Genomic DNA, 21,394 nt, shown 5'->3' with positions numbered 1-21,394 from the left:
GCATCTGCCACGTTGACGCCCACTCACCCAGCCTCAACAGATCCCTTTGGAGTTCCTCACAATCCTCTCTGGTTCTCACCACCCTGAACTATTTAGTGTCATCTTGGCCAACTTGGCCACTTCACTGCTCACTCCCAACTCTAAATCATTTATGAACAAGTTAAAGAGCATGGGACCCAGTACCGAGCCCTGCGGCATCCCACTGCTTACCGTCCTCCACTGCGAAGACTGCCCATTTATACTCACTCTCTGCTTCCTATTACTCAGCCAGTTTTTGATCCACAAGAGGACCTGTCCTTTTACTCCATGACTCTCAAGCTTTCTAAGGAGCCTTTGATGAGGAACTTTATCAAAAGCTTTCTGGAAGTCAAGGTAAACAACATCTATCGGGTCTCCTTTGTCCACATGTTTGCTCACCCCCTCAAAGAAATGTAGCAGGTTAGTGAGGCAAGATCTTCCCTTGCAGAACCCATGCTGGGTCTTCCTCAATAACCCGTGTTCATCAGTGTGCCTACTCATTCTGTCCTTGATAATGGTTTCTACCAACTTTCCCGGTATTGAAGTCAGACTGACTGGCCTGTAATTTCCCGGATCTCCTCTGGAACCCTTTTTAAAGATGGGGGTGACATTTGCTACCTTCCAGTCCTCAGGAACGGAGGCAGATTTCAATGAAAGATTACAGATTTTTGTTAGAAGATCCACAAGTTCAACTTTGAGTTCTTTCAGAACTCTCGGATGTATGCCATCCGGACCCGGTGACTTATTAGTTTTTAATTTGTCTATCAGTTGTAGGACCTCCTCTTTTGTCACCTCAATCTGACTCAGGTCTTTCAACACCCCTTCCAAAATTAGTGGTTCTGGGGCGGGCAAAAAGTTCTTGTCTTCCACAGTGAAGACGGAGGCAAAAAATTCATTTAGCTTCTCAGCCATTTCCCTATCCTCCTTCAGTAATCCTTTTACCCCAAGGTCATCCAAGGGCCCCACTGCCTCCCTGGCTGGTTTCCTACTTCTAATATATTTGAAGAAATTTTTATTGTTGGTCTTTATGTTTTTTGCAATATGCTCCTCATAGTCCCTTTTTGCCTGCCTGATCACAGTCTTGCATTTGATTTGCCACAGCCTGTGTTCCCTTTTACTAATCTCACTTGGACTGGTTTTCCACCGCTTAAAGGAGTCCTTCTTACCTTTTACAGCTTCCATCACTTTGTTTGTTAACCATGCAGGCCTTTTCTTATGCCAGTTTGTGCCGTTCCTAACTTGTGGTATGTATTTTATCTGAGCTTCTAGGATTATAGTTTTAAATAGTGTCCAAGCTTCCCCAAGGGTTTTGACCGTATGTACCTTTCCTTTCAGTTTCCTCCTCACATGCCTCCTCATCTCAGTGTATTTACCCCTTTTAAAGTTAAACATGGTTGTGGCGGTCTTTTTGAATAACTCCCTATTTATACAAACGGTGAAATCAATAACATTATGGTCACTGCTCCCAAGTGGCGCAATCACTTTTACATCTCTCATCAAGTCTTGGGCATTACTTAGGACCAAATCCAGGATCGCCCCACCCCTGGTAGGTTCTGAGACCATCTGCTCCATAGCACAGTCATTGAGAGCATCAAGAAACTCAATCTCTTTCTCTCGACCAGAAAACATATTGACCCAATCAATCTGCGGGTAGTTAAAATCACCTATTACGACACAGTTTTTATGTTTAGCCGCTATCTTTAAGCTATTATATTATAATCGTCCTCTCTCTTTTGATTTGGTGGGCGATAACAAACTCCCGTAGTTAAATTTCCTTTTGGGCCCTCTATTTCAACCCAAAGCATTTCTAAAAGTGAATCTAATTCTTTGACCTCAGTCTTACTGGACCGTATATCCTCTCTGACATACAGAGCCACCCCACCTCCAACCCTTCCCTCCCTATCCTTCCGATATAGCTTATATCCAGGAATCACCGTGTCCCATTCCACCAAGTTTCTGAAATTCCCACAATGTCTATGTTTTCTCCCAACACTAAACATTCCAATTCACCAATTTTACTTCGAACACTTCTAGCATTTGCATACAAACATCTATAATTTCGCAGGCAAGCTAGGCCCGCCACCTTCCTCCTGCCGCCTCGAGACTCTGGCAGACAGTCCATACTGTTTGTCACCTTCACAGTGGACAACTCTGGTCCGTTACCCGGTAGAAAAATAGCAGCCAACCCTTCATCTCTTTGAGACGAGTCCTCCCAAACCAGAGACATTTCATCTCCTGTCGGCTTTCCCCCAAGATTTAGTTTAAAAACTGCTCTGCCATCTTTTTAATTTTAAGCGCCAGCAGCCTGGTTCCATCCGGGGACAAGTGGAGACCGTCTCTTTTGTACAGCTCCCACTTGTTTCAGAAAGCATCCCAGTGCCTAACAAACTTAAACCCTTCCTCCTTACACCATCGTCTCATCCACACATTGAGACTTCTAATTTGTGCCTGTCTCTCCTGCCCTGCACGTGGAACAGGTAGCACTTCTGAGAAGGCTACCTTGGAGGTCCTGGCCTTAAGTCTCCTGCCTAGCAGCCTAAATTTTTCCTCCAGGACCTCACGACTGCATTTCCCCACATCGTTGGTGCCAACACGCACCACGACCACAGGCTCCTCCCCAGCACTGTCTATTAGCCTATCTACTACACGCGTAATGTCCGCTACCTTCGCACCAGGCAGGCAAGTCACCATACGGTCAGTACGCGGTTTCGCCACCCAGCTGTCTACTTGCCTAAGGATCGAATCACCAACTACCAACCCCCCCCCTCCCCCTGCTCAGGGATGGTTTCTTGGCGCAAAAGGATTTCCAGTCACCAACCAAAGAAGAGGTCCCTTCTGAGGGCGCATTCCCCTTATCCTCAGCACGGTGCCCTGTTCCCTATCGACCCTCACACTCTCTGGCAGCAAAGGGGCTGCTACGTTCAGAGCGGGGCTCATCTAATACACCCCCAAGAGTCTTCCCCAAGTGCCTAACTGACCGTCTCTGCTTCTCCAGGGCAGTCACCTCGGCCTCAAGGGTACGAACTCGTTCCCTGAGGACCAGGAGCTCCTTGCATCGAGCACACACCCAAGACTTCTGTCCTTTGGGCAGATAGTCATACATGTGACACTCAGTGCAAAACACTGGAAAGCCCCCAACCCCCTGCTGGCATTCTATCTTCATTATATATATATATATATATATATATATATATATATATATATATTTTAAATATACAGTCCTCTTTAAATGCTGTTTGTTTAAGTAGCTCCCCTTCTGGAGGGTCAACTTACCTTACCTTAACTTACCTTATTGGGAACTTACCTTATTGGGAGAATAAGGAAATCAGGGATCTGGGTTCCTGGTCCTTAGAGAGCCCCTAGGCGAAGAGCCACAGGTCAAGAGCCCTTTAGCTCTCGCCCTTCAGCTCATGCCAAAGGCTCGCGCCTTTGGCAAGGCGCAGCTTAAAATGCAAAGAGGGTGGAGCAGAGGCCCTCCTCAGCAATCAGCAGCAATCACTCTCAGGACTTTCCTTTCCTTTCCCTTCCTTTCCTTTCCTTTCCTTTCCTTTCCTTTCCTTTCCTTTCCTTTCCTTTCCTTTCCTTTCCTTTCCTTTCCTTTCCTTTCCTTTCCTTTCCTTTCCTTTCCTTTCCTTTCCTTTCCTGAGCAACCCCAGGGGGGCAGTATTCAGGAAGCCAACTAGTAGGTGTGCTGCTGGCATATCCTGGAGATATGCCATCAGAAGCAGGAGCTGTGCTTTGGCAGTACCCCAGCATTGCCATGCCAGTCCTAGCCACCAGTGCAGCCCTGCTACAGCTTCCCATCAGTAAAGTGGTAGCATAGGTCCTGTGCCAGTGTAGAAGTAGTCAGGCTGGGGTGTGTGGTAGGAGTTAGTTCTCTAAGCTGCTGCAGCCCAGGAGTACTTTCTATCAGTGGCAGAAAGTTGTGTCTTGAAAAAAACACAGCACAGCCCAAAGGCATCCATGCACCCCCCCCCACTGGCCTGGCCCGGCCCTGGCAGAGCATATGATGCCAACTACAGCTGAATCCAATCATCTAGGAGGAAGCACAACAGTCAGAGGCCCCCCTGCCTGGTTGGCCCATCTGAGAAGAAGAGAAGAAGAGATTGGATTTATACCCTTCCCTTCACTACCTGAAGGAGTCTCAGAGTGGCTTACAATCTCCTTTCACTTCCCTGCCCCACAACAGACACCCTGTGAAGTAGGTGGAGCTGTGAGAACTCTCCCAAGAACTGCTTTTGAGAGGAACAGCTCTGCAAGAACTTGTGGCTGACTCAAGGTCACATCAGCAGGTGCATGTGGAGGAATGGGGACTCAAACCCTGTTCTCCTAGATAAGAGTCCACACACGTAACCACAACACCAAACTGTCCCCCCCCCCCACTCCCTGGGCAAGTGACCCAGCAGCTACCTTTTGTCCTTTGGCTGGGCAACCAACAGGCAGTTGAGGACAAATGCTGCAAAGTTTGGAGCATCATACAAACTGCCCAGGAACTTGTCCACAAGGTCTGTGAAGGTGTCCTTGTGATCACGGGTGGCCTGGACATTCAGGCTGTGGAAGCAATGCCAGCTGTGGTAAACTGTGGTCCCTGGGAGCATGAGGGACTTGGAAACCTTGCTGGGACCTGAGTATGGGACCTGCAGTTAGCACAGCTCATCTCTCCCATCTTAGGGTTGCCAAACACCCAAACACCCAGTCCCACACCAAGTTCCTGTTCTACATTGTCACTTCAAGTGATGGCAGAGGAAAAATTAAAATTTAATAAAAACTTCTGTTGAAGGCCTGCTGCAAGTGGAAGAATGCTGTCTCCCAAGGTCATCAATGCATGGAGAGGCTGGAAGTGTCTGTAGTGGCAGCTCCTGGGCACCTAGGAAGGCTGCTGGTTGTCACTAGGGACATCAAGGATGGGCATGCATGCATCAAGAGGCTCTTGGGGATCTGTAAATACTGCTGCAGGCCCCAACCTAGTCTTCCACCTTCATGGTCCTCTTTCTGCTCCACCCTGCCACCCTGGCAGTATGGCCAGGCCTCTGGGAGGCATCCAGTAGCAGCAGGCACCCCTGGCTGGGCATGCTTTCCTTGTCCTCTACTGTGCCTCTTTCTTGGGAGCTGGGCCCTTTGGACCTTGTGGATCATGGATCTGTTTGGGGTCACTGCCAGTGACACATTGCTGTGACCCCTTCCCAACTGTTCAGTTTGTCCTCTGCTCTAATCCTGTGTCATAGAGCCCTGTGCTTGTAAGGGGGCGGGATGTGTGCCATAGGCATGGTCCTCTGGGCCATAGCCCCACCCCTTCTCATTCCTCAGCTGTGATATGCATAGAGCCAGGTCTTTGTTGGTGTCACCACATGATTTGTTCTTTCCACCCTTTCCATTGAGACCCTTTCCATATGGCCCCACTCCAGAGTCTTCTGCCTACTTCCTGGCCTCTGCCAGAACCCTTTAGGGAGTACATTGGCAGCACTTCAAGTGTGCGAGCAGCCAGCTGCTGGGATGGAGGCAGCCCTCAGGGTTGTGCTGTGAGGATACTAGGTTTCCAGTTTCTGAATTTCTGCATTATGTGTCATCAGTTTGGTGTAGTGGTTAAGTGAGTGGACTCTTATCTGGGAGAACCGGGTTTGATTCCCCACTCCTCCACTTGCACCTGCTAGCATGGCTTTGGGTCAGCCATAGCTCTGGCAGAGGTTGTCCTTGAAAGGGCAGCTGCTGTGAGAGCCCTCTCCAGCCCCACCCACCTCACAGGGTGTCTGTTGTGGGGGAGGAAGGTAAAGGAGATTGTGAGCCGCTCTGAGACTCTTCGGAGTGGAGGGCGGGATATATAAATCCAATATCTTCTTCTTCATCAGTGAGCACACTGATTAGGTCTATTACTGCAATAAATTAAAATCCTTTCTTGACTGAATGAGCAGAATCTCTTCAGTATGGCAATTCTCAAGTTATGACCTATTTATGGGTGAAATAAAATGTTTAAGATATATTTTGAACTTTGTTAAACATGAATTGCAAGGAAGTTTACCACTTGGGTCAAGTGGGTTCTCAGGACAGAGTTCTTTTGATGGATTCCTTATCCTATCAAGGTCCAAAACAGCTGCTCTGCTGTGAAGTGTTCTGTGTGCTAATACATTTTCCATAATATTGGCTGCTCTTTGGTGTGATCTTTTTGGCACTACTATGGTGGTGAGCCCAACCCTTACTGCACAGTGCAGGCTGTTTTGTTTCATGGTTTTTGTATTGTCTCCCCTTCAGTGTTGTTAACGTCACTCCAGTTCCTGGAGATATGCTTCGTGAGAACACAGAGGATGTCTTGCAAGGAGAGCACTTGAGTGACCAGGAGAATGCTCCCCCAATCTTGTCTGGCAGGCCAGCAGAGACCTTGGGCCAAGCACCAAACATTGCCTTCAATGAAGGAGAGGTTTGGGAAGAGACAGATGTGAACCGCAACAAACTCAGGATCAGCATCAGCAAAGTAAATCTCTTGGAATGTGCCTTGCCCTCCCTCACAACACTCTTCCTGATTTTAACCCTGAGAGAGTCTTCACAATTAATAATAATGATCAATAATAATAACATAGCATTTCTAACAAAAAGAGAGTAATCAAATTGTGGAATTGAAGAGATATCCTTCCTGCCTTTGCTCTTGGCCTTTGGCAAATTCAGGACACCAAAACTTGATGTTGAAACATGTTGTAGAGTATTATTCTTTCCTGCCATGCAAGCAACCCATCAAGCATGATCAGGAGTCTAGAGTTAGGTAGTCCATGAATTCTGCATTGCTGCAAATGCAGTGTGTTATACCAGTTCTTTGCTGTAATTCAGAATCCTCCAGCAAGGACTATGGTGCTTGCTACAGTTTAGAAAACATAGATTTTCTTTGTTGGAAAGCTTGTGGTGTGGGGGAGGGTCTATGGCTCAGTGGAAGAGCTGCTTTTTGTTCAGAAGGTCCAAGGTTCAATCCCTGGCATCTCCACTTAAAATGCAGTAGGTAATGTGAAAGACCTCTACCTAAGACCCTAGAGCACTTCTGCTAGTCTTAGTAGATTTTATTGATCTTGATGGGCCAATAGTATGATTCAGTAAAAGTTCAGTTTCATGTGCATGAATATCTCCTGGGCTTTATGCACATACTTAGTAAAGCCGATACATGGCAAATGATCAAGCAGGTACTTGTGTCAATGTCCATCCATCATGAAAAAAATGCAGCTTTTCTGCTATGGAAATTAATTTCCATGTTGAAATAGGTTGATTTCAGAATGGTGTGTGCCTGTCAGTAGTAAGTTCCTTGGCAGTATTAATCAAAGATTCCTGAATTTTCAGAAATCCAATTTTCTAGGTCTTGTTATTCTTCCTTGAAGTGGGAAGAGAGAGACTGTGGCTCAAGAGAAAATAAAGTTCCTCCACAACAAAATGGCTTCTTTTGATTTGCCTATTTGCACAAGCAGCATAATGTTGGAGGATGTCATGCTTTTGGAAACATGAGCTGCAAGTGGCTTTTCCTTTTCATGGAAGTAATCTGTGCACTTTTTCCATGATTCACCTTCCTATGTTCTCATACAATTAGACCAGGCAAGACTAAGCTAGAGAAAATAATGTTTCAATCAGCTGTTAGTTGTGTGGCTCTGTTATGCAGAAAAAAGGGGTTGTATGTTCTGATATCATTCACCGCTTCTCTCCCATGTGTACATTCTGAGTGTTTGCATAAGGATCAAATTATGGAGCATCCACCCAACATTCCCTGGTTTGTTCAGGTGATCACTGACAATTTCATAATCTGTTGGGTTGTAACTGTGGTGGTTCTTTGTATTAAACAACGCTGACCAAGACAGTATAATCATGACTGTATCATCCTGGTGCAGTCTCAACTAAGGATGAATGAGAGACTGGGTATTAAATAGCTCTTCCAGGTGGCAGCCTATGTTGCATTGTGCAGAGTACCCAATGACTGGATTTATGATTTTTTCTTTGTGTCCTCTCTCTTGCACAGACACAATGTTTAGCAGAAGAAGATCAGAAAAGTGGTGTGTGCCCCAGCTCCCCTGTCAGAGCCCCACCAGACTCCCCGACCACGCAAGGACGTTCCCTGAGGTACCGTCGAGTGAACAGCCCTGAGTCAGAGCGCCTCTCAACTGCTGATGGCAAAGCAGATCAGCATGAAAGAAGGTTTGTTGCTGGGGTCTAGGTTGTTTTTGTTGTTGCTGTTGTTTAAACTTGGTGTAAGGAAATGTAAATAAAAGTAAGTGGAATTTTGGTCCTAGGTATATAAGTGAAAAATAAATAATTCCCATTTCCAAGAGCCAAGCTGGATTCTTTGTATCCCAGTTGCGTGCTTGTTTAGATGCTCAGAATGTTTGTGTTGGTCATGTGTTTGCCACATGCAGTATTTTTGCACATGCTCAAGACTATTTCATTGGTTTCGTATCAAATGTGTCTTAACTAGTTAAGTCAGCTTACAAATGCTGTGCTGGATTCATTTGTTCTTGCCCAGTCAAAATAACTACAAGATCAGTGGTTAAGGAGTGTGCTGCTTTAATGACTGCTGGAGTTTTTCATATATTGAGAGTTCTAGAAATCAAGGCTGTGTTAGATTATTTCAGAGATCAAGAGGACATATAAATGTACTACAGACATATAATTGCTGAATAGGAGAAGGAAGCCTCCTACTATTTATTTTATTTGTGTATTTATTCAGAAAATTTCTATGCTGCATCTCCAAGAGAACCTTCCCAAGGCAGCTAACTAATTAAAATATAATAAAAACATAGAACATAATAAAAGACAGCATTCAAAAAAATATCCAGGCCATAAAACAACAGAAAATATGGAGCAGCTTTAAATGGATCTTAAATATTTCTCAGGCTAAAAAGACTACACAAATGAAAGAGATCAGGACTTGCGAGGCAGATCTTAACTTGCAGGCAGGACAATATAGGAGGAGGTAGTCATTCAAATACCTGGTCCGAAGTCATTTAAGGCCTTAAAGGTAAGAACCAGTACTTTGAATTGTACCAGGAAAGAAAGAGGGAGCCAGTACAGATTCTTCAGCCCTAGGATGACATAGTCCCTATATAGCTTGCCTGCTGCACTTTGGACCAACTGGAGTTTCTGGACTGGTTTCAAAGGTGGACCCATGTAGGGCACGTTAGGTTGAAAAAAATGGTAGGTTTTTTTGCATTTTCACCAATGATGCTGCCTGAGACCCCCCACTTGGTATTCAAATTGCCTTTCCTTTTGTTGCATGCAATATTGCCAAGTCATTGTCTACCATATTATTGGTAGCTTCATGTTGAACATGGTAGTATTTGGAAGTATAGAACATGTTCATAATTGAAATGGAATTTGATATATTTGTACTGAAATGAATAAAGATTAGAGGGAAATATTGTATTTGGCAACTATAATGAGATTGATAAGAGAAATTAAGGGCTGTACTGTTAACAAATGGTTTTTTAAAAAAATCACAGTATTACAATTTATGGCTTCTAGTTTATGGTGACCTGCTCTGGGGGCAGGATATAAATATTGTAAACAAATAAATAATGATTAGGTTAAGATCATTCTGGCAAATCAATGTTAATTTTAACTGTTTTCATTTTATTACATAAGCCTGAAATGTCTTTAACATTTATAGAAATCATTAAACAAATCAGTTTGTCATGGACAACACGCAACATAGAACAAAGAAAAAGTCTTACAGCTGGGAGTGCTATGTGGTTTCAAACCATGTAGCATTTTATTTTGCAAGACTTGTTCTTTCAGTTGGTCATAATTTGCACTAACAGTCTGGACTGAAATTATCCATGCTGTGACTTCATACTGAGCTCAAAGTGTCAGTAAAGATTGTTCACCCATTTCAAAGGAGAAAATTAAAAAAAAATAATTGCAGCTAGTTCCAAATGAAACTCCTTTAATGGATACTTTTAAACAGAGTGGGGAGGAGTGGCTCCGGAGATTAACAAGGCTTCCTCTGTGTGATCTCTATGCACCCCCACATCTGTGTTTCATGTCAGTGTAAAGGAGAGTCTAGAAAGTTCTAGAACTCTAACCCACAAATCAGAGCACACATCGCCAGGGAGTTTTGCAGTACTGCATGTAACTTGGTGTGGAGGTGAGCCTTCCTACTCAGTTCTCTTCTGACCATTGATCCAATAAAGAGTCTGGACAGAATATCAAGCAGTTGGTTTTTTTGAGGAAAGCTGTTTTAGGATTTACAAGCAGCACATTCTGGTGCTAAAAATGACCCATATTTATGTTCAAAATAGATCCTCAACTTCACTTACACGCTTCCTCCTCCTGACAAGTGGCTAGATAATGGGCTCATGCTTACTGTGTCATATTGCAGACAAGTGCATTTCAAGACAATGGACATGCATCTATGCCATAAACTGGCTGTGTTTAGGGGTTTTTGATGTCAACAGAGAGCAACAGAAGTAAAAGGATGGCACTGCATGTTATCAGAAGCTCGAAGTTGTTGCTTGAGTCTCCCACCCACTTGTGATTCATCCAGTTCATCTGCATCCTGGCATCATTAGGTTGTACATTTTCCTACCAGCAGCAGACTCATGTTTCTGACAGTATGTAGTTCTGTCCTAAGAAAGATTTTAGAACCCAGCAGGGGGATAGATACAGGGAGGATGAGATAGGCAGCAGACGTAGCTAGTCAGTGCCTAGAAATTGTACATACTGCAATGGGAGCTTTTATCTCTCCCCTGAAGAATAGTTGAGTTGATTGTGACTACTGGCTAATTAGGTAAAAATGGCCTTTTATTATTATGTCACATATTTGAGGACTGTTTCCTGGAATTTAAAAGTAATCTCTGTGTCTTAGTTCAATGGAGAATGCCCTGCATTCTCCTACTTAGTCATCTGAAGCTTCTTGGCTGGAAGCACCATGAAGTTTGTTCAAGGCTGGCAGCTAAAATCCTCCTACACCAAGAGTGAAAGTTTTGAGGAGAGATTTCTTGGAACCATTCTGTTGGAAACTGCTTGACCCCCTTTTGGCAAATAGACTGGGTTAAAGGTGGCTAATACTTATGCAGAACAAATGCTTAGCAAGAAAGGAACGTAAGATATGCCAGCAGCTAGGGGTCATAAGCACATGGTAAATAGCTGATTTCACCTCATGGTTGATGCCTTGAGAAGAAAGGCAGGAAATGAGAGAAACAGCTCACCTTTGCTGCTTATAAAATGAATACTGGGATCAGACTTTAACAATAGGTCAATCTTAAATCTTGAGCGGGAGGCTAGCTGGCTATGAGTCCTAAAACATTTCCTCTCACTTTCAGATCTCGAGTGGATTTGCCTGGCTCTCCTTCTCGGCTTGTGTGTTCTTCCCAGCCAGCACAGATGCTGTCCATTGACACTGGTCAGGTAGACAGGCAGGCGAGTGGCCGAATGGATGTGTCTGCTTCTGTGGAGCATGAAGCGCTTAGCAATGCTTTTCGATCGGTGCCCCTGGCTGAGGAGGAGGACTTCGACAGTAAAGAATGGGTTATAATTGATAAAGAAACAGAGCTGAAGGACTTCCATCCGGGTGCTGAACCAAGCACATCTGGAACAACAGATGAAGAACCTGAGGAACTGAGGCCCATTGAAGAGGGCGATGAAAGGAGGCGTTTGGGACCAGAAGTGGCAGTCAGGCCAAAAATACATGATGGGAGAACCCGGGGTATGCAGCCTGTGGCTGAGGAGGACAGTTCCCACAGACATGAAGGGCATTGTCAGAGTGTATCTGACAGCAAACATGAACTGCAACCAGGAAGCCCTGCACAGTCCCCCTTACATTCAGCACCAGCTATCCGACAGCGGAGACGTGAATCTGAGCCTACTGGTCCTGAGAGACAGGTAAGATGTATAATGGAAACATTGTTCATCCATTTTGCTACTTATCATCTGTTGTATTTGTGTAGTCTAGTAAAGTCATCCAGGACACCCCTCCCTCTAAATCTGTTATACAAAGGACACAGATGTACTTTTGCAAAAGGTTCCAGAGGTTCATTATTGATACTAGAGTTACAGCACCAGCATCAAGAATGTTTCACAAAATTCCACCTTGTATGTAGGTTCTCATGATGCTTTTGGAGCAGAGATGTTGCAGTTTCTATTGTTTGGCTGGTTCTCCATTAATTCCTTTAGAGTGAAGTGGACAGGGAAGAATTTAACTGGCCACTACTGAAAATTGAGCTGCTTTAGTTAAGTGATAGAATTTGTTGAAAAATAAATTATTCTCTCTCCATCAGTATGTTATGTTAGTATGTATGCAAGCAGAGCTGTACTGTAGCACTACTTGTAATACTTGCAAAGAAATTATGTGGTGTTTTTGTTTTTTTGCAAACATTTAGGGAAGGACATAATAAGATTTGCATGGCTTCAAGGCCAAGCAGATGCCTGTGGCAGGTCTACAAAATAGGGCATGGAGGCCAAAGCTTTCCCCCTGCTGCTGCACCTAGCACTGGTATCAAGAGGATTTTCTGCCTTTGAACACAAAGGACCCATTTAGTCTACAATCTACATAGACTAAAGGATTCATTCTCTGTGAATCTGCCTAATCTCCCTTAAAGACAGCTAAACTAGTATCCCATCACTAAATGCTGCGGAGTGAATCTGAGTGGAAAACTTTCCTAAGGACCCAGAAGGCTTGGCAAACAATTTTCAGAGTTATTTTCCCTAAGAGGAGGGAACTCCCTGTTGATAAATTTTAGAACCCAGTGAAAGTATGAGAATCAGCCCTTCTTATGCCTACTTCCCTCAGGTAGTTCAGCTGGAGTTTTAGGGAGGAAAGCACTAGGGCTGCTCAAAATGGATTAATTTATAGATGAACTAGAATTCAAAAGGTAGTTAAGCTTCGACCACTTCAGTATTTCCATCCTGCCCCATTGATAAACTCAACAGTATCATCAGTGGAAAGAGGGAGAGGGAGAGGGATTTGGGGCCTGTTATTTTTATCTTTGGTTTTAGCTGGGGATGTTTTAACTATTATTGTCAGCCACCATGGACCACAAATAATATTTTAGTAAATAAAAGAAATAAAAAAATAATTTGTAGTAACCCATGGAATAACAAGAACAAGGTGAAGTGAGGAGGCTGTCTGGTATTTGCTGCATCATGCTTGTTCAGCTGTTTAGCAGAATTACAATTAGGACTGAAATGTTGAATACAATGCTGGAAGAGTTCCCAAGATGCCTCTTGCCCTGCCACACAGGTACAAAGGCTATTGGTGGGGAGCTCTTTTTACCATGGTACACAATCAGCTTAGATGATAAATTGGAGCTACGGGAAGACTGAGTATGTTGGCATATTTCGTTAGACCACCTTGTTGGTCAAAACAACTGTTCAGTCCCTTTCTAATGGTTACATTTTGCAAAATATAGCTGCCATTCAGATTGCTTAGAGAATAAAAGCGGGGGGGGGGGGTACTTAGAGCCTTCCAAAATTTCCTTAGGATAGGCTAAAGAGTTACTTATGATGTATGTGAAGCTTTTGAGAAGTTCCAAGTGCTACTATAAAGTGCAAACTATACAGGGGAATATTACCTATTAGTTATGTTCCTATATAAATGGTAGTGGCAAGCTTCCTTGCCAGGCTTGTCAAATATGCCTATGTTCCTGTTTCTTGGTGGTTCACCTGAGTGATGTATATTCCATAACTCTCAGTAACTACTAGGATTCACAGCTGTATTTTAGAGAATCAATGACAACTCTGAAAAATGAATTGGTGTTGTGGTATAGGGGAGTTCCAGCGTCCCCTTCTCTGTTGTGAGAGCAATTTGCAGGTGCTGCCCTGATTCCTCTGTGTTCCCCAGCCTAGAAGGGCAGGAGATTTCCAACACTCAAGTCCTTACCTTTCCATCAACCGCTGTTCTGTGCTGCCAGTAATAAGCTAGTTGAGTATCCTCCTTGGCTGGCATCCTCACCCTTTTACTGATGGTGTGGTACAGCGCACATACCCAACAGGGCCCCTGGGCTCTCACAAAGTCCCCTGTGTCAGGGATTGTATGTTGTGCAGATGATATAATATTCCACCTGGATGCTGTGCTGATAGATGAGTATTCCTGATTATGGGACAATAAGTACCTCTTCTCTCAGTGCAGGACTTTAGTCTCTAGGTTGTGCTGCCAAGTTAGGTCAGAGGTACTATACTGTGGAATGGCCTCAGATGAAGGCTAGCTGTGAAAAAAATGAAGAAGAAATTGGAAGACCACACAAATAATCAGTTGTGACGAATAGCATCAGTGCCAGAAAAGTGTGGTGGAGTTTTAGTGCCATTACCTATATGAAGTATTCACATAACCTGGGATTGGCAACAGTGTTCCCTCTAAGCTGAGTTAGCGAGAGCTAGCTCACAGATTTTTAGCCTCCAGCTCACACATTTTTGTCTTTGCTCAGGAAGGATGACCCTAGAGCACAATAATTTATGCAGTACCTCACAACTTTAATGCCAGTAGCTCACAAAGCAGAATTTTTGCTCACAAGGCTCTGCAGTTTAGAGATATCATTGGTTGATAACCTCCAAAAGGGAGCCGTTTGGTGTAGTGGTTAAGTGTGCAGACTCTTATCTGGGAGAACCGGGTTTGATTCCCCAGTCCCCCACTTACAGCTGCTGGAATGGCGTGGGTTAGCCATAGCTCTGGCAGAGGTTGTTCTTGAAAGGGCAGCTGCTGTGAGAGCCCTCTCAGCCCCACCCACCTCACAGGGTGTCTGTTGTGGGGGGAGAAGATATAGGAGATTATAAGCCGCTCTGAGTCTCTGATTCAGAGAGAAGGGCAGGATATAAATCTGCAGTCTTCTCCAGGAGATAGCTGGAGATCCTGCACCATTACAAGTCTTGAGGCAACAGAGAGCAGTTCACCTAGAGAAAATGGCTGCTTTGGAAAGTGGATTCTGTGACATTATAACCTATTGAAGTTCCTTTCCTCTAAAAAACCCATCCTCCTAAGGCTCCACCCCCCAGATCTCCAGGTATTTTCCAATCTAGAGTTGGCAACCCTAACCCCCTAATGGTACTGAGATATTGGAAATACGGACTGCCTTAATAAGCCTTCCCCACACTGCTATGCATAGATTGTAGGAAAGATGGAGCCTGAGAGAGTTCATCCCAATGGAAAAGTGGAGTAGAGCACCATCAGTAGTAACTGGGCAGTCTGCGTATTATCCCCTACAACTTTCAGTGTAAGGAAAGATGGTTGTTCTTTCTTTGGGGTTAGCTTGTGAAAACAAGTGGGGAATTTAGATCATGGGAAAGTGTGAGTCTGTCAATGCTTAATCTTTTGCAACAGATCAGACAAGTCTTTTGCCTAGAGCAGCACTGGAAGGCCATGTGAATAACTGCCAGTATTCTGGGTAACCTCCAAGTTCTTTATTTGTTCAGTTGTAGGGGATCTTAGACTATTCAGCTAGTTACCTGAAAAGTTTATTAGTCTAAGTTGGTCCTGAATTTGATTACACACCTGCATAGTCTCCTTTCTTTTCCTATTAAAAAATCTGTATTAATCACATTTACGGTGTAAGAAACAGCCTGGTCACGATACTTGATAGGCTTTTATTGTTTGTGTCCCAGTCCTAAGCATATTTACTTACTCCCAGGTAAGTGTATTTATGGTTACAACCTTAGCATGATCTGTAGTAAAATTTGACTGTGATCAAAATCATGTCCCTGTCGGAGAAGCCACAGTCCAACCCTGGAGCTTAACCACAACATGCATGTTGTACTGCTTCCCACTGTATGAGAGTTGATAATCTGATGAAGTTTATACTGGTCCATAAATCCTAAAAGTCAAGTCAGTCTGTAGTTTATAATAAGACAGTTTTCTGAGATAAATATCTTACCTTAGAATATGACCTGCAGTTATATTTCTGAGCAGAGTGTGGTATAGCCGTTAGAGTAGGCTTCCCAACCCTCCCGCCCTGGCGGGGAATTCCAGGATTTACAGCCTCTTCCCCCGCTCTAAAAAAAAACGGAAGCGGGGGAGGGGGGGAAATGGCGCCAAGGAGCGTGGCGAGCCTCCCCATCTCGGAGGAGCAGCTAAGGTGAACCGGAGAAGAGGCGGCAGCATCACAGTGGCATCACCCGCTCCGCTCCGTCTCTGAGGTAAAATCAGAGAAGGGGAGGGTGGAGGCAGGCCAGGAGCATGGTGAGCTGCGAATCTGGGTCCTTCTAGGACCCGGACTCGCAGCTTGCCATGCTCCTGGCCTGCCTCCATCCTCCCCTTCTCTGATTTCACCTCAGAGGCGGAGCGGAGCAGGCGACACCGCTGCACTGCTGCCGCCTCTTCTCCGCTTCACCATAGCTGCTGCTCTGAGATGGGCTCAGCCTGAGCCCATCTCGGAGGAGCAGTTATGGTGAAGCAGAGAAGAGGCGGCAGCCGCACAGCGGCGCCGCCCGCTCCGCCTCTGAGGTGAAATCAGAGAAGGGGAGGGTGGAGGGAAGGAAGACATTTAAAAAGGTGTGCCGTCCCTTGAAATGTGATGACCAAAACTCCCGTTGGGGTTCAGTGATGCTTGTCACACCCTTGCTCCTAGCTCCACCCCAGTGTCTCCTGGCTCCACCCCCAAAGTCGCCTGGCTCCACCCCCAAAGTCCCCAGAGATTTCTTGAATTGGACTTGGCAACCCTACGTTAGAGTCTCAGACAATGATCTGGGAGACCCAGATCTGAATTCTCAGTCTGTCATGGAAGCTCACTGGGCATCTTGGACTCGTCACAGTCTCTCTAATTCTAATCCACTTTGCAGGGTGGTGGTCATTAAGATAAAATCCGATTCTATCCCCATTGCTATCTGGCACAGCTCCCTTGGAGCCCGGCCACAGCAGCAGTGATGTCTGGGAGCTGGTCCAAGCCTGGAGGGGCTCCCAGGCTCTGCCACCACCATAGCTAGGCCTAGAGCAGCTTCTGGGCTCTGCTACTGCAGCGTCTGGACTCAGAGGGGCTCTCAGGCTCCACTGCAGCCACAGCCAGGCCTGCTGGCAGCTCCCAGCCTCTCCTACCTCCATGTGTGGAACTGGAGCAGCTCCCAGGCTCTACTGCCACAGCCAGGCTTTGAATACTTCTCAGGCTTCACCACAGCCATAGCCAGTCCTGCTGGTGGCGGCTTCCAGGCTGTCGTAGCGAGCACTGGGCCCCTCTCCAGCTGCTCAATGATATTTAATTGGGGGGGGGGGGAATTTAAAAACTCCAGTGATTTTTTATTTTTATTTTTTACTTTTCAGATTTTTGACCCCCCCCCCCTCAAGTTTGCAGAAAAATCTGATCAGTGTAAGTGTGGCCCCAATCCTTTAGTTATCTGCAGATGTGGGCCACACTTGGAAAATAGGTATATAAATGGAATATGGGCGGAAGCTCTTGTAAGCCACTTACGGGGGTGGGGGTGGGGTGGGGGAACAGGATATAAATATCTAAATACACTCTGATTTAAGATCAGTTTCTATATGTCTTGCAGTCTGTAGAACTCTTTTCTGTGGTTGGCTGTCTTGTCTGACAGGCAGAATATAGCGACTCCCAATGGTATGAATGCATCTGGTATAATTATTTGCTTTCTGAAAACCAGCTTAGCAAAGCAATTGGCTCTTTGGTTCAGATCAATATTCACTGCTTCCTTAGAGTTGCCAGGTTACACTGCAGCAGAGATTTTAGTAGCCCCCTTGGCACTCTTTCCTTACTACTCTGTTCTTAAAGGGTCCAACAGCCCTGTCAGTATCCCAATTCTGGATTTAGCAACCCTGTTGCCCCTTCTGCTGCCTGGATCACAACCCCCAGCCTTCTAATTCCCCTTGCCTGCCTAAGAGAGCCAGTTTGGTGTAGTGAATAAGTGTGCAGACTCTTATCTGGGAGAACCGGGTTTGATTCTCCACTCCTCCACTTGCAGCTGCTGGAATGGCCTTGCGTTAGCCATAGCTATCACAGGAGTTGTCCTTGAAAGGGCAGCTGCTGTGAGAGCCCACTCAGCCCCACCTACTTCACAGGGTGTCTGTTGTGGGGGGAGAAGATATAGGAGATTGTAAGCCTCTCTGAGTCTCTGATTCAGAGAAAAGGGTATAAATCTGCAGTCTTCTTCTTGCTTTCTGCCAATATTGCATGGTCCCTCTGTGATCAGCCATTTCTGTCTACTGAGGGGACCCACACAGCCTCCTATGATTTGGGAGGGAGCCAGGTGTATTTTAAACTATAAACTTTCCCCTCAGTCACCAGGTGTTCTAAAAGTAGCAAGTATCTAGGCTTTGGGTTCACTGCTATGAGGCAAGTTTTGTGGTGCACAAGCAGAATTTGGAAGGCCATTGAGACAGGAATGATAAAACAACAAAGAAAGATTATTTACAAGTGGTTTTCAAGGAACAGATCAGCAGCACAGGTCTCCAAACAGACAAAGAGAAATGTGGCTGAGGCACATCAATTTAGAAAGGAGTCTCAAATTTATTTAATTCTTCCAGGTTTGAACAGTCCTTTAATAATTAGCCACTAGGCTGGATCCTGCCAAACACACAGGAGGCCACCCACACCAGCCTGCCCTTTCCGAAGAATCAGACTAAATGGCACAAGGTCTGCTCATTGCGAGAGACAGGACTAACATCTGGGTACTCTATTCTCTGTTGGAAAAAGTCCAGAAAAGGGCAACTAGAATGATTAAAGGGTTGGAACACTTTCCCTATGAAGAAAGGTTGAAACGCTTGGGGCTCTTTAGCTTGGAGAAATGTCGACTGCGGGGTGACATGATAGAGGTTTACAAGATAATGCATGGGATGGAGAAAGTAGAGAAAGAAGTTCTTTTCTCCCTTTCTCACAATACAAGAACTCGTGGGCATTCGATGAAATTGCTGAGCAGACAGGTTAAAACGGATAAAAGGAAGTACTTCTTCACCCAAAGAGTGATTAACATGTGTAATTCACTGCCACAGGAGGTGATGGTGGCTACAAGCATGGACAGCTTCAAGAGGGGGGTAAGATAAAAATATGGAGGTCCATCAGTGGCTATTAGCCACAGTGTGTATATATATGTGTGTGTGTGTGTGTGTGTGTAATTTTTTTGGCCACTGTGTGACACAGAGTGTTAGACTGGATGGGCGTTTGGCCTGATCCAACATGGCTTCTCTTATGTTCTTAAGTAGAGCCAAACCACTCTGCCAGAGCTACCCTTCACTCTGCTTGCCTCTTGAGCTAGACCTGAGTTCTCACTGCTCTCTACCTGAGGCAGAAAACTCAACTCCCTCTGCACTCTTTCTGAGGCAGATCTGAACTGAACTCTTGCTGTGTTTCCCTCCAACATTCAATCCCCCTTGTCAAAGGTGACTGCTGGAATAGCACTGCCATATGTGAGTGGCTGTTTTCCCCTTCAGGGGTGGGACAGCCTTCTGTCTGTCACACCCTCCTGTTCCTTAGACCCCATTTGAGATTTTGCAGAAGTCCTACATTCCCCTTGCTTTTATATTCCTTGAATTTGCAAAGTGACCATAGGTGGGCCACCCAGTGCCAGCCCGATGGCACATAGTGCCCCAGGCAAGCTTCCTGTTCGCTGCCCCCTTAGCTGCCCCCCTGGCCCTCACAGCACTGCAATGTAGTGCTATGCTGCACTCCAGCCGCTCATGAGGCTCAGCTCGGCTCCCCCCCTGCTGCCACCACCACCTGCCTTTCCTCCCTCCCCATCACTGCAATGAAGCTGCACTCCATTGCCCCCCCTCCTCCTCCTCAGAAGTCTGTCAAGCCACGCTGCGCTGAGGCTGGTCCCTACCGGCTTCAATGTGGCCAGCGCACCATCTAATGCTTTGAAGACCACGTGGGAGAAGGCTTCTCCCCCTCTCCTTCCTGGAACTGAAAGTGAGGGGGAGTGAAGCCTTCTCCCACGCAGGCTTCAAAGTGTTAGATGGCACGCCAGTTGCATCGAAGCCGTTGGGTCCAGCCTCAGCACAGCATGCCTCTGTGAAAGGGGGGGGGGGTGACTGAGCGTGGCTGCATTGCAGCGACGGGGAGGGAGGGAAGGCAGGTGGTGGCAGGAGGACAAACTAGGTGGTTGTTGTGGGCACCAAAAGGGGAGGGAGCCGAATTTGGTGCCCCCTCCTCCCGACACCCTAGGCAACTGCCTAGTTTGCCTAGTGGGCGAGCCAGCCCTGAGGCCATATGTAAGAAGTACTTTGACAGGATTGAGGGTTATTGTAAGAATTACAGCAAGGTAATATACATGAAATTCTTTGATCCAGTGAAAGCACCATCCAAATACTTAACTTATATATTTATTTAATATTATTATTCTTTGTTTCTCCTCTGGTTTCTGCCTTTAAGCCCACTGCACTATTTTACCACATCCTTTAGCTCCCTGCCCTCCTAGTTGTCCTTTCTAGCACCCCTGTCATCTCTTCTTCCTCTTGACCTTTAGCACTTTGGTGTTTCTCTTTTAGGGTTTCCAAGTCTGGGTGGAGAAATTCCTGGAGATGTTGGGGGTGGAGCCTGGGGAGGGCAAGATTTGGGAAGGTAAGGGAGCTCAGCAGGGTACAATGTTGTAGAGCCATTTTCTGAAGCAGCCATTTTCTCCATGGGAAATTATCTCTTTGGTTTGGAGTTGATTTATAATTCTGGGAGGCCTCCAGGCCCCCACCTGGAGATTAGCAATCCTAGTCTTGTCCTCTTTTTCAAAGCCTCTTGTCCCAGGCCTTGGCTCCTTGTCTCTCTGTCCACTTCCTGGCTATGTTTTTCTGTGAGTGTTTGTCTTCAATTTAGCCTGGCCAAGTAGATTACTATTTTGTAGATTAAAATTGGAGGCTGAGTGATTGTTACTTGTCTTTGTTGTGTCCTGATGACAAACTCAGTGATGCAGGAACCTGTCACTGAGAGATTAAATTGGAAGTGGGGCAGAAGAACTTCAAGAATATGGTTGCCAATTCCAGTTTAGCAAAATCCTGGAGATTAGGGAGTAGTGCCCGAGGAGTGTAGAGTCTGAAGAAGAGAGGGAGCTCAACAGAAATGTCTTGTCATTCTACACTTCAGTTTCTCCTGGTTTCTATGGTATGCCATGAGTCTGCCCCTCAAAGCAGCCATTCCCTCCCCAAAAAAAGGATCCCTGTAGTCTGGAGATCTGTTGCAATTCTGGGAGAATGCCAGGCTTCACCTGGAGGTTAGTCAAGCAGAGAGAGGTCACTTACGGGATATAAACACACAACAAAAGTTATAGTGACTGGATTACTACTATATTACATCAAACACACAATATAAATTCATTTAAAGACTGAAACGTCAATTAAAGACTGAAAAACAATTCCCAAATTTCTATTCCCAAAATTCCACAATTCTGTCCACGGAGTCCTGATGTACAGGAAGTCAACTTGGTTACTCCTGTTTCAAGTCTTCTTCCAGCAAAGGATGCTCCACAAATAGTACATCAACCAAAGGACAAATGCTCAGAA

The 21,394-nt window shown here is 45.5% G+C and overlaps 1 protein-coding gene across 3 annotated transcripts in view; it reads left to right on the top strand.

The window, feature by feature from the left end:
• Nucleotides 1-21,394, top strand: part of TTBK1 (tau tubulin kinase 1) — a 132,104-nt gene that overhangs the window by 76,445 nt on the left and 34,265 nt on the right. For all 3 annotated transcript variants that reach the window (XM_060247895.1, XM_060247910.1, XM_060247902.1), the window contains 3 exons: nucleotides 6,265-6,484; nucleotides 8,000-8,175; nucleotides 11,298-11,856. In XM_060247895.1, coding sequence (XP_060103878.1) covers nucleotides 6,265-6,484; nucleotides 8,000-8,175; nucleotides 11,298-11,856 — 955 coding nt within the window. The remainder of the gene's footprint in view (nucleotides 1-6,264; nucleotides 6,485-7,999; nucleotides 8,176-11,297; nucleotides 11,857-21,394) is intronic.

This window comes from Heteronotia binoei, chromosome 1 (genome assembly GCF_032191835.1).
Source record: "Heteronotia binoei isolate CCM8104 ecotype False Entrance Well chromosome 1, APGP_CSIRO_Hbin_v1, whole genome shotgun sequence".
NCBI classification, from domain to species: domain Eukaryota; kingdom Metazoa; phylum Chordata; class Lepidosauria; order Squamata; family Gekkonidae; genus Heteronotia; species Heteronotia binoei.
The sequence above is the reverse complement of the archived record's forward strand: the minus strand, read 5'-3'. Positions and strand labels throughout refer to the sequence as shown.